Source organism: Anneissia japonica, unplaced genomic scaffold, assembly GCF_011630105.1.
Source record: "Anneissia japonica isolate Jap-2015-1 unplaced genomic scaffold, ASM1163010v1 scaffold2994_len2133135_cov197, whole genome shotgun sequence".
Taxonomy (NCBI): domain Eukaryota; kingdom Metazoa; phylum Echinodermata; class Crinoidea; order Comatulida; family Comatulidae; genus Anneissia; species Anneissia japonica.
Genome location: NW_022728550.1, coordinates 726,291 through 742,267, shown reverse-complemented (window position 1 = coordinate 742,267; position 15,977 = coordinate 726,291). Strand labels below are relative to the sequence as shown.

The 15,977-nt window shown below is 32.5% G+C and overlaps 1 protein-coding gene across 4 annotated transcripts in view; it reads left to right on the top strand.

Moving 5' to 3' along the window:
- Positions 1–641: 641 nt before the first annotated feature.
- The window catches only part of LOC117114331 (solute carrier family 15 member 1-like), a 27,588-nt gene continuing 12,252 nt past the window's right edge, over positions 642–15,977 (top strand). Inside the window, exons 1-3 of one of the 4 annotated variants that reach the window (XM_033257976.1) lie at positions 709–786; positions 5,295–5,374; positions 7,655–7,693. In XM_033257976.1, the coding sequence (XP_033113867.1) occupies positions 5,320–5,374; positions 7,655–7,693 (94 nt within the window). In that variant the 5' untranslated portion in view covers positions 709–786; positions 5,295–5,319. Of the gene's footprint in view, positions 787–5,294; positions 5,375–7,654; positions 7,694–15,977 lie in introns of all 4 variants that reach the window. The other 3 variants (XM_033257974.1, XM_033257978.1, XM_033257977.1) reach the window with 3 other exon arrangements.

Here is a 15,977-nt window from a genome sequence, read left to right as displayed (position 1 = left end):
TGTCTTATATTTTACTTTTAATACCGTATCCGTTTTTGATGATATAAAAATGAGTGGAACATATCATATTTGTTTGATTTTTTTTTAAATGTCATAAAAATTAGTGTGTTCGGAATTCGAAAGTAAAGTTTAAAAGTGCTGACACTCAGTATCGGAGCCAATTGTTACACTGTGGCTGTTTGACGTCCTCCTCCTGTGTGGATTGTCAGATGTTTCAGATATGAACAAAAATGTATGGGCAACAATCAAGCATCTTTGTGTCTTTGAAACGCTTCTTGACTTAGCAAGGTTCCGATAAAAAAATAAATTAAAAAAAAAAAGAATAAGCCGTATCATCAGCACGACCACATATCAGACCATGTTATTCAATTATTAGACACCAAAATATCTTATTCAGGACTCTCAATCGCTAATTATAATTTATAGGCCTATATTAATTCTCTTTTATTCGAAAGGTAGACCTACATCCTTACAATGAAAATACAAACTCAGCAAGTTAGTATAATTACATAAACGCAGGGAATGTATATGTGTGAGTCATTTTCTCCAATGATGAGACGGAGCTGAGAATCAATGTCAGTCGAACATAAATGATAACCCGGTCTAGATCATTCTGATGAATAACATTATTTATCTACTGCCCTCTATCATAAATCCTCTCGCGGGACGACAGCTACTCACCACAAAAGAGTCAACAAGTCAGCACTCATCTTCGTTCGCAGTGCAGAAAGATGGCATCAGAGGCCGGTGGTGCAGCATATGGTAGCGTAAATAGAAGTGAGAAAGGTAAGTTTCTTGCAATGCTTTATTCATTTTGCAATATGAATGTGTAATGTTTGTAATGTATACTTTTCCAAGGTGAAATGAGATAGTGTTGTTGCTTAATATCAAACAGCGATGAAATGAATTCAACCTGCTTCTAATGTTTACACTTTCAATCAGCGTCTGTTATACACGGGTGACAGTGGTGCAACGCCTAAAATCGAGGCGATGTTCACACCCTCAATGCCCTGTCAGTAGTACCTCTGTCATTTTTGTTCTTATCGGTTGTTTATTACTAACACAGAATTTGATGGTTTCTAGTGTCTTCTTCACCAGCTTAAATGTTTAACTTTAACACTACTGTAACCTTGTTCAAAAATTATCCCAAGGCCTAGGACTAGTAGGCCTACTACTATACTAGTACAGTAGTAGTACGGTAGGTACTGTGTATGTCGGCTACTATTGGTAGTGATTTGTTACTAAACAAAACAAGACACTCAATTGTTGGGTTGAGATATTTGGCGCTAATGAACTCCTAACTTTTAATTCTTAATTTTTTTACCTTAATTTTCTACTCACATAATTAATAAATATAATAAATAAATAATAAACACATAATTATAAAACATTTTTACATGATTCAACCACTCATAAAGTACATTTTTTCAACAAAAAGATGCCTTTAAATTATAGGTTGATAGAGGGCACGACGAGCTGTATTTTTTTGCAATCAAGTAAGAAATTGCCAGAATGTCAGTCAATTCTTAAATTTTGAAACCATTAAAGGCCAGTCTTATAATTTTAATCGGAATTTTCCTATGAAACATCCAACAACAAAATGTGGCATCATGCAGTACCATCTTTCTGAACTTTCTTGTCATAATCGAGGTTAATTGAACCAACGTTTATCATTGGCTTTGTTTTTCTGGATTTAGGCCTAGGCCCTATTTTTCGATCTGTGTAAGCAATTTGGATCATTACTAATTTTTGAAGTAATTATTGTATGTGTGAATTTCATGTCAACACACATAGTCAAACAACAGCACCATACAATATAAAGAATGACATACAAACGGCAAATAGATAAGTTTTCATAAACCTTTAATCAAAAAAACTTAACGCAGCAAACTCAGACATTCTGGCAATTCCTTACTGATTGCCGCTCGTCGTGCTAGTGAACACAGATTCGCTGTACTTATTTGTGGGCTTATTTGTTGAAAAAGGCACTTTGTGAGTGGTTAAATCAAGTGAACATGTTTGTTAATTATATGCTGTGACTGTGAGAAAAACATTGAGGTAAAAATATTAAGAATTAAAAGTTTTGGCAATTTTTTACTAATTGCAAAATGGCAGCCGCTCGTCGTGCTAGCGAACACAGATTCGCTGTACTTATTTGTGGGCTTTAATTTGTAGAAAAGGTATTTTGTGAGTGGTATCATGTGAACATGTTTGTTAATTATGTTGTGACTGTGAGAAGAACATTGAGGTAAAAAAATTAAGAATTAAAAGTTAGGTGCAAAAGTGCATTAGCACCGAGATATTTTATATTTTTTTAGACTGTTTGTTTGTATTTACTACTATAGTATATTGATGTTTAGGCGAGAAAATTGTTATAGGCCTACTTGTTTAACAAACTTTATTTATGAATGATCAGAGTGACAAGTAAAAATTGAGAAAGGACAACCTAGGCCTATGTAAGCTTTTGCTCTATATCTCACTGCATTGTTGAATAAGGCAAACCCGCCAAACGCAAATATTGTCGATTTTGAATAAAAATAAAATTTTATTTTTGGCCAATTAGCGCACCCGCCACCACAAAAAAAATGAAAAATTGAAACGTCATAAAAAAAAAATAAAAGTTTCAAAAAAATTTTTATTACACCCTCCGCTGCCTTGAAATCTCCAAAGATGATATTTTCTTCCTAATTATATAAATTTGAAGCATCTAACCATCCCATTGTACATTCACCAATCAAATTTAATTTTCATTTTCTTGTCCGTCTCGAAGTTTTTGGCAAAACTATTTGCTAAATAAGAAAACAAAATATTATTTTTACTCTGCCCTCCTCTGATGATCTTTAAAAACATAAGTATGCGAAACAAGGAATAAAAAAAGTCTGGCCTAAGCAATGTGATGTGGTCAAGAAAACAGATCAGACCAATTATTGCTTTAAATTGGGAGATTGGTGGGTTAGAACTAGAAAAACATATATTACAAACAGGCCAAAAATAGAAAAGTATTTTTATTTGTATGCATTTAATTTAGGAGAGATATCTCAACTGATATATATACTAATTTTAAAAATGAGGAACAACATGGGATGTGTGCCAAGATCTGTATCTGGGACAAACAGCCTGAAAATGACCACACCCTTTTTTAAATGACCATGCCCCTTTTTCACTGGAAGTGCTACTTTAAACAGTAGGCTAGACAATATGAACAAAAATTTGGTTTTCTTTTGTAAAGAACACATAATGAGGGGATCACATTTCAGAAATCTCATCTTAATCACAAGTCCCATTCATATGAAAAGTTAGCTTAACTATGCAAAATAAGGGCCATGCCCCCTTTTTGACTGGAAGCACTACTTTGTAGGCTTAAAATAGCTTGTCTAGCACTTCCAATGAAAAAGGGGCATGTCTATATTTAAAAAAGAGTGAGGCTTTTTGTCCTGGATGCAGATTTTGGCACGCATCCAAGTTGTTACTAGGGTTGATATTAGTCTATATCAGTTGAGACATTCTCTCCTAAATTAAGTGCATACAAATCTTAGTCAGGTTCTCTATTAACAGAATGTTGGATTGATATGCAGTGATTAATGCTTCTGATAAGCTGTTGCCACTTCAATTGACTATGTCTTAGGGTAATAGGGTAATAACTTACTATCTACAGTAGTGAATTTTTATTGCTGTGTTTTGATGTTTTCTTTATTAGGATGTTTGTAATATTGATAGGAATAAAAAGTAAATCTTTTCAGTTAAAAAAAAAGGAAAAAGAGTGTGTATATTGTGGGTCTATGCATATTATGCTTTAAAACTAGAAGATTGTACAGTATATGTCAAATCAAATTAATTGTTTTAAAAGTTCTGAATGCTAATTATCAATTAAAATTAATTATTTTCTCATGTTGTGGCCTACTATATATACAGTACAGTATGTTGTTATTTGTGGATTTTATATCATACTGTAAATGAATGAATGAGTGAATCAATCAAACAATCAATCAATTTGCAGTTGTTGCCATAGTCAATGTTACTGAAGTAATTGACACCAACCACTTGAAATGGTACTTATCATCATGTTTAACAATTATTTTGTTCATACCGTTCTTTGGAAATTATTCACGTGCAAATATTAACTCTCAAATATTAATTCTTGATAAAGAGAAAATATTGCATTATTAATAAAAAAAACGCTGATAGCCAACAAGTGGCAGTGAAAGTAATTAAACATTAATTTATCGATTCATTCACTCATTCGTGAGATGACAAAATATAGAGTCAAAATTTTTAACTCTCAAATATTAAATCTTGATAAAGAGAAAATATTGCATTATTAATATAAAAAAAACGCTGATAGCCAACAGGTGGCTGTGAAAGTAATTAAACATTAATTTATCGATTCATTCATTCATTCATTCATTCGTGAGATGACAAAATATAGAGTCAAAATTTGGCGGCACCAGCAAGGTTGCTTAATCCCCATCAGACATGCCATGTCCCTTTCCCCTGTTAGCCAAGACTCCATTCTGCCAAACCAAAATAATTATTTTTTCAAATTCTTTGGGTATATAATATTATGTTAAAAAGTCTTAGAACACCTTGGCATAGTTTCTCAAGATGCCTGAATGTTTATCCTGGACCATAACCTGGGCTTTGTCCTTGGACACACTAGCCTCTACTGGAAATTGTCAGACTTCCCTGTTAGATGGCTTTCATTCTCTTCAACCTCCTCTCATTCCCCTTTCCTTCCCCTCCCCTTCCCTTTCCCTTCCCTCCCCCTTCCCCTTCCCTTCTCCCCTTCCCTCCCTTCTCCTCCCTTGACCTGCCCTTCCTTTCCCTTTCCCATCCCTTCTCCTCTCCCACCCCACCCATTTCCCATCCCCTCTCCCACCCCATCCCTCCCCTCCTGAATGTATATCTTGAGCCACCACTGGTAGGCCTACACTATGGCAATTGTGCAAAATCGGTGGAGATTCAGAAATTTGATAAAGGTTGGATAAGCCAATATTTGAATCTATTTTTGTCTACTATGAATTTTGTCTAATGAATATTTATCCTTCTCCTGTTGGTCATTTACACCTCTATACACACTTCCAGCAAGTAGGAAGTAGAGACTTATTGTGAGCATGGCAGGTTCAGAGGAAGCTACTTTTTTATACAATTTTTTGCAATTTTCGATTGGATTCTTCCATTATTTTGATTGATATCGTTTAGTAGTATAGAGTATTGATTTTGATTTAATAGTTTACACCGTTTCCTTTTTGTTTTTGTAATTTTCATCCACCTTGTGTTTATATACAATGTGACAGTGTGAAGAATCTATATCCCATCACAATGGCACAGAACCTTGATGCTAAGATGTTTGACCCTATCGACGGCAACATATCAGGTCAGATGACAGTTCACTGCAGTGAACCTAAATGCTGCATGTTAGCGGTCAACTGCATGATAGCGGTCAACTGCATGATAGCAGTCAACTGCATGGTAGCGGTCAACTACATGATAGCTGTCAACTGCATGTTAGTGGTCAACACCATGGTGCATGTTCATCATTAGCATGACTTTACTGCATGAATTTTATTCATATGATTTTGTTTGTATCCTTGAAAAAATCCTTAGAAAAGTTCCACGGTAGGTGCAATGTTTGCATTGCACAATATAACATTTTGTTACTGTAGGTCACACAGTCTCTGTAAAATATCTCAAGCAACATTTCACAGATAAATTAGTTTGCAATGGATCATGAAATATTAATGAACATGAATCTTGATTTGATCGTAGCTTTGTAGCATGATACAGGACATGATTGAATTTCAAGATATTTTACACATGAAACTTGTTCAGGTTCCATCCATCTTCTTACCTTTGTGCACGTTGTCTTCATCCATCATAAATATATTGTCACCTCGAATTGAACTTTGTCATGGAGAGTATTTGAAATAGACTCTGTTGTTTTTGATATTCTAATGAATTAACTAATTCAAAATTTCTCTATTTTTAGCATCTTTACCTGAGATTCTTTCTAAATGTTTCTAGTACTATGTCTAATGATTGACAAAATTAATGATCAATTATTGTCTCAGTTTGAATAATAATATGTCTCCTTGTTCTGCAGTATATATTTATAATGATATATAAATATGAAATTACTATACTATATTTCTTCTGTATACTGTTACACTTTAAATCTTATTTAAAGGTGAACTGTCTGCCAAAAAAAAAAAAGAGAGAAAAAAACCCTCTAATTCTATTTAAATTTGCATTTAAAAGTATCAAATATGTTACAGTATTTCATTTTAATACACAAATTGTTAAATTGATTAGAAGCCAGTATAAGGGTCTATGCTCTCAATTTCACCTTTTTCAATTATCTTTTTTTATAGCACTGTGAGACCATATGTGTAAGAGCGCTTAATAAATATTCAAACAATTATTATAATGCAGCGAAGGTATTCTTTAACTCTCCATTAATTGCAGGGAAAATGTGTTCACATATTGAACAATTATTAATTGTAAAATAATAAGCAATTAGTAGAGTTCCGCATAGTACACTATAGGAAAATTGTTATACGAAGTTTAGATTTAATTTAATGCTTGAAAAAATTTCCTGAGGGCCTGCAAGGCCCAAAGGAAATTTTTGAATGCATTAAATCTAACTTAAGTATAATAATTTCCCATTTAGTGTACAATGCATGCTCTACTAATTGCTTTATAAGTCAATCGCTGTCTTTTAATTTTAGTTTTTTATAACCAACTGTTGTAGCAGTCATTGGTTGCTATAGTAATATGATCAGTATACGTGTGCGTATTTACATTTAGCTGTGCGTATGCTGATTTTTGCTCCTGCAGTACGCGTTTAATTAACTACACATCAGCAGTACAGTACGGATAAGATGAATAACTATTGTGTTAGAAAGAACTTATTTGTAATGCTATTTTGATAGACTTTCAGCAAAGAAATAAATATTTCAGCATTCGAGAGAGAATACAGTCAGTGACGTCCTTTTTGGTCGGTGCATGCAGACAGGTAAAATCGTGCGATAATTTCATAACTAGGCTAGGCTACGGCCTAGTAGTATTAGGGGGAGGCTCGGGCGGCCTCATGCCTGGCCGTTCTCCTACATCTAAATTTGTTTCTTGAGTCTTTAAAATAGGTCTAGAATATTCCTGTTAAACGTTCAGTTTGTTGTGTTTATGAGGGTCCATTGATTCAATGAATTCCTTAATTTTTCATACTTAATATTGAATTTGAAGTAACTTTCTTCGGGTTCTAATTAAGCTTGTTTTATGAGAGTTACAATTCAATTCAATTTTTATCGCGGTACGCGATGTATTCGCGGTGACGAAAAAATGAGGAAATTTTTTTTGCACACAAACCTAAAAAAAATCAAGCCAAGCGTCCACTAACAGAAAAATTAGTGGACACTGGGGAATAGGCAAATAGCATTTGGAGTTACAGTGATGATTGACTTATTATAAAAATTACTTAAATACTATACATATTGGTACAATTTAAATATGGAATTAAATTTTTTGATTTTTTTAGCTCATGGCAGAAAGTACATCTTTAAATTTCTCTTGTCAGTTTTCTGCTATTATCATCGGTGTTAGTGTACTGTAGATTAATCCCATAATGCATTTATGTTTTTTCTTTTCTATGCTTCTACAGATTCGTCAAACTTCAGTGATGAATTAAGTCCGTTAGAAGGTGGTGTAATCTTAAGCATTTTACTTTACATTCTGCTTAATTTTAATTACTGTATGGAAATCTTACGCAAAGTTTTTTTTTTACTTTAGTGTATTAAAAAGAACCTGATGAATGTGGAGTGGAGTTGAATAGCTATTAGTGGGTTCAATTCCTGTAACAGCAGGACTTCCCGAATATAAACAACTCCACTCCCTTAAAGAGCCCCATAAGCTTTATTTCATCTAAAGCCTATTTTCCACTAGGGGAATTTATTCACGCTAATCGAAGGCGTCGGTTAGGTTCCTAAGCTCTGATTGGTTGTGCACTTTCTTCACTTTACAAAAAGTAGAAACTGTTTGAACTACTGATTTTGCTGAAGTGAAAACTCCGATAGAAATATGCATGCGCACGAACCGACGCTTTCGACTTGCGTGAATAAATTCACATGTGAGAAACAGGATTAAGATGGCCCCTGAATATCAGCCAACCTTCTAAAATATGCTGGAAGGATCACCCTTTATTATGTTTAAAAAAATTTAAAAATAAGATTAAGTAAATGGAATAAACTAAAATTACAATTCAAATCTTTAAAAATGATACGTTAGAATAGATGGAATACATTATTGTTTACTATTTAATATTCAATTTTAATCTGCATCAGAGGAGATTTTTGTATAGCTTGTGGCTCCATAAGAAATAATTTTGAAAATAATTAGAACTTTTATATTCTCATTTATGAAGAAACATAGCATTGTAAATTACAATGATAAATATTTGTAGAAATTTTAATATGAACAAAGCCACTTTCAGTATATTTTCATGTAATATAGTACATCATGATAACTTGGTGTATATTTTATTTAAACCATAGCAACACTGTCAACATGCACATATTTTTTTAAATCTATTATTTTTTCCTCAATTTAATGAGAGCTCTGCACAAGATTTCCGTACCACATAATTTATTCGTTGGTGATGGCTTCCTTTCACTTGTGTAACAGTATTCTTGCTAAAATCATTTTGTCGTATATCTTGCAATTTGAGCAGAGCAACATGTTTCAAATGTCATGCCAATTACAAAAAACATTTAGCAGCAGATTGCATTTCAATAACCATAAAATGTGGTGTCAAAAGGTTTGATCTTGTGTTATGTAGTGATTCATTATTCATCTTATAGTAATTACTGCAGAGGTAGTGTTACTGTACATTATTATCCTTCATATAATTTGGTTGTTGAAAGGATGTCATAAGTACAGTAGATACAATTCAATACAAGTCTCATACATACCATACTCTACATATTTGAGTTCATTAGGTGCCATTCTTTTAGCTTTTTTTAATTTTTTTTATAGTAGTTACGATGTTCTCCATTTTTGCATAATTTGTAATGATAGTGTGAAATTTGCTGTTGAGTAAAGTTAACTCATGCGATTATAGAATTTTTTTTATAAACATGTTTTGTTAAATATGCTAGGTCTGGATTTATAATAATGTAAACCTACAGTATACTTATATACACAACCTTAAACCATAGACCTATATCTCTTATAATACCATGTAAATGAGATTAAGGACAATATTTTATTATTGTATTAGGCTTACTTAAACCTATCCAATTATCCTGAGAGTTGGTAATTTTTTCTTTCCCTCCCTATCTGCCGTTATCCTAACAATTCTGATTTATTCTCCACTTCATTTAGACTGAATACAGTCTGAGTAATATTACAGGAATGACACCTGCTTTCATTTCAAACATCACTAGAACACACCATATAGGAATATTGCTGTAATATTACTAGGTTTGTGATGGAACACTGTGTAACCCTGATATTGCATTAACGGTTGGTTCTCACCTTTTCCTACAGATGGCAATGCTGCGAATATTCCTACAATATTGTGGTAACCTACAGTAGCTCTATCTAAAGTGGCTTGTAAAACCACTATGTCTTGAAACATTATATATTCCACCATGATATCAAATATTTACATTGCACTTTTACTGTTGAATATTCTCAGCATTTATGTTTTGTTGAATGGAAAATTTAATCAATTCAAATAAAGTAAATTCAAATTATATTAAACCATGGACAGCAGTGTCATTGAGGTGGTGTATATAGGCCTAACCATGCAAAGATACAAATCCATGCAGTATTATATACATGCTCGCAATATTTCTTGCATACTCACAATATTATAGCATCCGTATATTATAATCAGATTGTTCCTTTACTGAGCCATTTTAAAATCTATTGGTTTCTCTCTCAGACCTGTAATAATTTTGAGAGACTTTATTAATAATATTTAATTATTTCCAGATTTGCCAAGTGGTATTTTACTATATAACAATTTAGTTTTAGTATGTAATAATAATAATAATAATAATAATAATAATAGTAGTAGGTTTTTATAGCGCTCTGCTACACTAAGTCTCAGAGCGCTTTTCCACATTATTACCCCAGCCATTAGAACGATGACAATGGGGAAAATTCTGTAGTTGCATGAAATATCATCAATGCATTTTTGCACTCGAACCTCCCCAGGTACTGATTTATACTCCTGGGTGGAGAGGAGCAATGCAGATAAAGTGTTTTACTCAAGGACACAAGCGAAAAGAACAGTGCAGGATTGAAACCTAGACCTCGAGGTTGGGAAACCAAACCATTGCAAAACCACTTACACAGTAATAATGTACCTAGCCTATTACATTTGTTGAAAGTGGTATTAAAACAAGTACTTATAGTTTGATATCAAACCTGATTTGAAGTCTTAAAAATATTTAAATGTAAAGAAAATATAATGTAATATATTCCTATGTATGTTCCTTATAGAAGTGGATGAGGAAATTCAGATTAGGCCCCTGGGGATTCGAAGCAGCCACAGTACCACGCCTACTATGCCAAAACACTGAGACAGTCCACCCTTTTTTGTGCACTTGTGATTTATGCACACAGAAGCAAAGGCTTAAAATTCCATCCAAATGTGAAATGACTGGCCAGGCTTAAAATACTTGAAGACTATAGGACAAATGGTGACCTCATAGAGACAAACTGTTTTGACCCACAATAACCATGATCGTACTACAATGGTAGATGGCGAAAGAGGACAATTACAATTCTTTGGTTTGGGTGCTACCTTGGTGTTTTTTGTCTTTTCCTTGCTTTTTATTTCGTCTGTTTTTTTTTTCTTACCTATTGTCAAGCGCATAGAGATCTTGTTTATTTGTGCCATATAAATCCATTATTATTTATTTACAAAATGGTCAACCAAATTTAAATCTAGACACCAGAAAGGATTTCTGATGCACCAGTAGCCATAGTCAAATGTTTGTCAAATGACTGGAACAAACTGATCTTTCCCACTTTAGTATGGTACGCTTCAAATTACTAAACGCATCGGTTTTAGAATGGTAAATTTTATTAAAAAGAATGCCGTAGAATAAAACATGTAGTTTAAAGGCCTATAGAAAAGCATGGGAACAGAACCCCTGACCTCAGGGTTAAGAGGATAAACTGCAATTGATGCACCACTTCCTCATTTTGCAATTTAGTAGTCAATCCAACTGTGGCTTAAACAACAAACACCAGTATCAAGCATAGGCCTACTTGTCAGGTTATGTTGACCTACACCCACATGAAGTGTGCAAACAGTCTAATATTGTAGCCACTATTAATGACTTTAATTTACATTTTGCAAATTGTAGATATCCAGTGAGCCAATCACTTTGTGTACTCATACCAGTCCTTTGCCAAACAGAGGACAAGTAAGCCACCACTTTGTATATCGTTGATTTACAAGTTGAAATACCTTTTACTAAAGTACCAACAAGTAGTCAAATCAAACCTGGGTTGATACTGTAGACATAGTAGAAGTTGTACAGCTTGATCTGCAGCCCCTACTGAAGTCCCAATTACTTTTAATACATCAATAAGATGTCCCTGGTTATGTCATTTGGTATGCCACTTCATTCCCTGCTAACTTGTATGATAATCAAGTTAGATAAAGGTGAATCCTGGAGTGGGTGTGTACAGTAGGCCTACCATGTTTGTGTGCTTTTGCGTACTTAACACATGGTTGATTACATCCATAGATATCAGTTTTATCATGGAGGTATAAAAATATTTTTATACCTCCATGGTTTTATAGAGTCGGTTGCTGGGTTGTTTACGTTGATACCATCTTCTACATACCTGAGAAATGGTATATAGACAGTACACAGAATATATGTTATAGACAAAGCTTCCCAGATTTTTGTAGTCATAATGTAACTTGGATTACAGTAGTACTGTATAGAAGGAGAGTGTTGTTAACAGTTCTGCAAATATTAAAATGTGATTTGGATTTTGTCTAGATTTTTCTGCTGATGAAGTTGTGTGAATGTGTGTGCTATTTTGTAAACTCCTATTTTGAAGCTTAGTGAATGCAGTTGCTTTTATCATAATAAAACATTTTTCAAGTTTATAGCAGTTTTGGATTTGAAGGAAATAATCTTTTATGCACCAAGCAATAGTTCCACTCCAAATTAGCAGCAGATTTTATTTATTTTAATTTTATTATCTTTTTTTAAATTTTTATTTCATAAACTGTATTTCGTAAAAGATGAAATAATTTATAATTTGGAAAAAAGCCACTTATTCTATTAGATATTAAAAACCTCACATCAAACCCAGAGGGCAATCCTGTGAGTTTACAGTATACTATAGGCTTCAAGCTGTTATATGCAGTTGGTTGATATTTAATATTTGAAAATACAATAATTTTATTATTTACCATAGAGTATGTCAGTACAGTACATATTTACTGACATATTTACCACATGTCAGTACAAATATATAATTGATTTTTTACCATAGATTATGTCAGTACAGTACATATTTACTGACATATTTACCACATGTCAGTACAAATATATAATTGATTTTTTACTAAAACTACTTGATTATATCTTCTGTAGTATATAAGACTTTTAATTAATCAGTGTCCCTATTCTATCAAAAGAGCAACATACAAGGGTAGTTGATAAAAATTAGTTTGTAGGTGAACCATGTATTGTGATGAGCTTTGGGGATCTTTGCCCCTCTGGACAATCAAGCTTCAACTCACCCTTTTAAGCAAGTCTTTTGAAAGAGACTTTCTGGCATGTAGTGGTTTTTTGTCAACGTTCAAGTGCTTTTGTTATTGTGATTTCAGTTAACAATGGCTTATAGTTATTTATATTTGAGCTCATGCTTAAGTTAAGTCAAGGGAAAGGCTGTGATACCATGGATGGTTAGATCATGTAGTAAACATGAATTAAATCTCTTTTGTTTAAATATATTTTTGTAGAATTAGAAGCCAGATTGAATATGTTGTTGCTAATTTCATAAACATGTAAACACTTGAACTTTAAACAAAAGCAAGTGGTTTATAACCGAGCCATGAAAGATTAAAATATTTAAGATTATTTACAGGTAAGCCTATTGAATACAGAAATGTTAAGTTTTGTAGTTTCTTCCTTCACAATATTCATAATATATATTAGTCAATCTTGTCGGGCATAATGGCCAGGGTGCTATGTAGTTCGTATATGCTCGTCTTCAGATAAAAACATATAGAAAATGGTTTACTAATTTTGCTGCCTGTTCGTCTCTGTATCCACTACAGAAAATATCGTACACAGACCAGATTTCAGCAACTTGGTCAAAGCTAAATCCAGTATTTTGTAAAAAAAAATTGAAGAATTCCTCTGTTGCATTTTTTTCTTTTAATTTCCTTTTGAAAATCTTAAAATGTCACTTGTACTAAATTGGATTTGCAACATCACTTTAACCTTCTCAGTAAATGACTTACGATTGTGATGAATTGCATAGATTTAGGCTGTAGACATTTTAATTTAAATAAATGTTGTTATAGAACACCACAAGCTTATCGTGACATATTTGAATTAATCTTAATGACTTGCCATATACTGTATTTTGAGATTCTAAGACCTCCAAATATCAAGAAGTGGGTGTAATGCAATTGATGGATCAAGTATTCTCAGTATACAAATTTTGTTGAGATTTTCTCTACCGTGCAACCCCCCTCTCCCACAACTGGTAGTGATGATTTCTGTTAAAAATCAATTAAATTTTTTATAAATATTTATTACACCCATTACTATCATATAATTAAATGTAAAGCATTTATCAGTCTAATTACAGAATGTTAGCATTGCATTCTTTGTCAGGATCTCCAGCGAGTGCCTTATGGTGGCCTTTAAAAAGTAATAATATTCATTTGGTATCAGTAATAATATTCATTACAGTAGGAACATTAATATACAGTAGTTATTAAATATAATAGTTGATAGCGTACTGATAGGCTATATAATCTATGATTATCTTGCAGTATAGAATGCAGACATTTTTTATATGCCTGATCAATATTTCTCCACCCCTTTTCCTTCCTTAGGCGAAACAGTTCTTACAAGTGCATGTACTAATTTATATTGTACAGTAAGCACTTAATATGATAAATTACTTCAAGGCTAGAATACGGTATGTCCTGTTTGGTCCTAGTGAATAAGTATAGTACTTTAGTTGACTGATATCACATAGAGTTATTATATTGTGAACAAATCATAATAATTTGCAAAATAAAGTTTATAAATACAATGTAATGTTCCTTGATAGAAATGTGTGTTACCTATAACTATAGTTATGCTAATTTGTATGTAATTTATTATTGTTACTATCATTAATTTAAATGATTTATATTCAGAAAATGGTTCTTTCAATTATGCCCTGAGAGGTCATGTAAAACAAGTGAAATGTAACATTACAAACATTAATACACCTATAATTAATATACCTGTAATTAAGGCCAAGTTTTAAAAATAATTTGTTACTAATTTCTTGTCAGCTTCAGCTTCAAATTATTATTATTATTTAATTGAAAGGAATCACAATTCTGTTATTTGTATCAGATTCACTGGAATACACTAGTATTCATCGACAAACAGTATACTGACTTGACTTAAAAATGCTAGAACATTTATAAAAATACAAAAGGGCCTTCGTTCTTTTTCCAAAAGAGAAACTATTATATTTTACTAGGCCGAAGGGTATTCTATTGAAGTGTAATGCAATGGAACACTAAATCCAAATTTGTACATAAAACATAGAGTAAGATTATTGAGGGTGCTACACATCAGTGATAGATATTTTATGTAAATTTGTCATTAAAAGTACAGTATGATTGGATATATCATGGGAAGATGCATAAATATATTATGCAAATTAAAAACAATTTATAAATATATTGACAGGATATGATTTCCGCTGCATGAACATTTTTAATGAAATTGGAAGCACTGTTGTCTTTATCATCCAAACTTGGAGGTAACAATCCGTCATTGATTTTAGTTCAGATTGTTTTTACCAGCTTGGCTTTTGTGGAAAGTGCATAACAAAATTATTTTGGAGTGAAAGTAAACTTTTTGACTTGGTAGTATGTAAATGTAAGATTTGGATTTGAGGTTAGCAAGACTCTTGAGTATTATGTAAGAAAACTTACAATTCTTCACAAATTTGAGCCTCTGGACATGTAGTAGCACTTATGATTTGGGAATAAGAACGATTGCCTGGCTTAGATTAATGGATATTCCATGAAAAAAATTAATGATTTTGCATCTGGTTACGATATTGTAGAATTGAATTGTGAATATTGTGATGATAAAATTTTGCATATTTTGATTAAGTGTCCATTGCTTGGAGTGTTCATACAACCAAGTCGTGATATGATTATCCAAGTTGAGGTATGGTCAGTGGTTATTTAGGAGTACATGTACGTCTCCCATTTAAAGATGTATTATTACTAGTTTACATATTATAGCTTGTTGTTTTGTAATCAGCTGTACACAAGAATGTTTACATTTTTAGAAGTATTATAGGATGTTTGGAAGATAACAGATAATTATTATGTATACCATTGAGGTATAGGCCTAATGGACTTTATTGCTCTTCTTACTCCAAATCATATGAAGACAAACAAGTGAGGTTGCATTTTGCAGAAGACAACCATATTGATGATGGTGCACTTACACTTTCACAATAAACCAAGTGACAACAACAATCATGATATAATTATTCCTAGTCTTAAATTATGTCATATGACATCACAACTATTAGCCATAAATGATTCCTCAAGGAATTATGTGAATGGTAACAGATCTCATCAGCAATATTTTGAAAACATAAGCAAGTTACTCTTCTGCTTGAATGAATAAATAAATATTGCAGTTTAAAAGATGTTTACGTCCTTAAAGATGTCATTTCCTGTATATCAT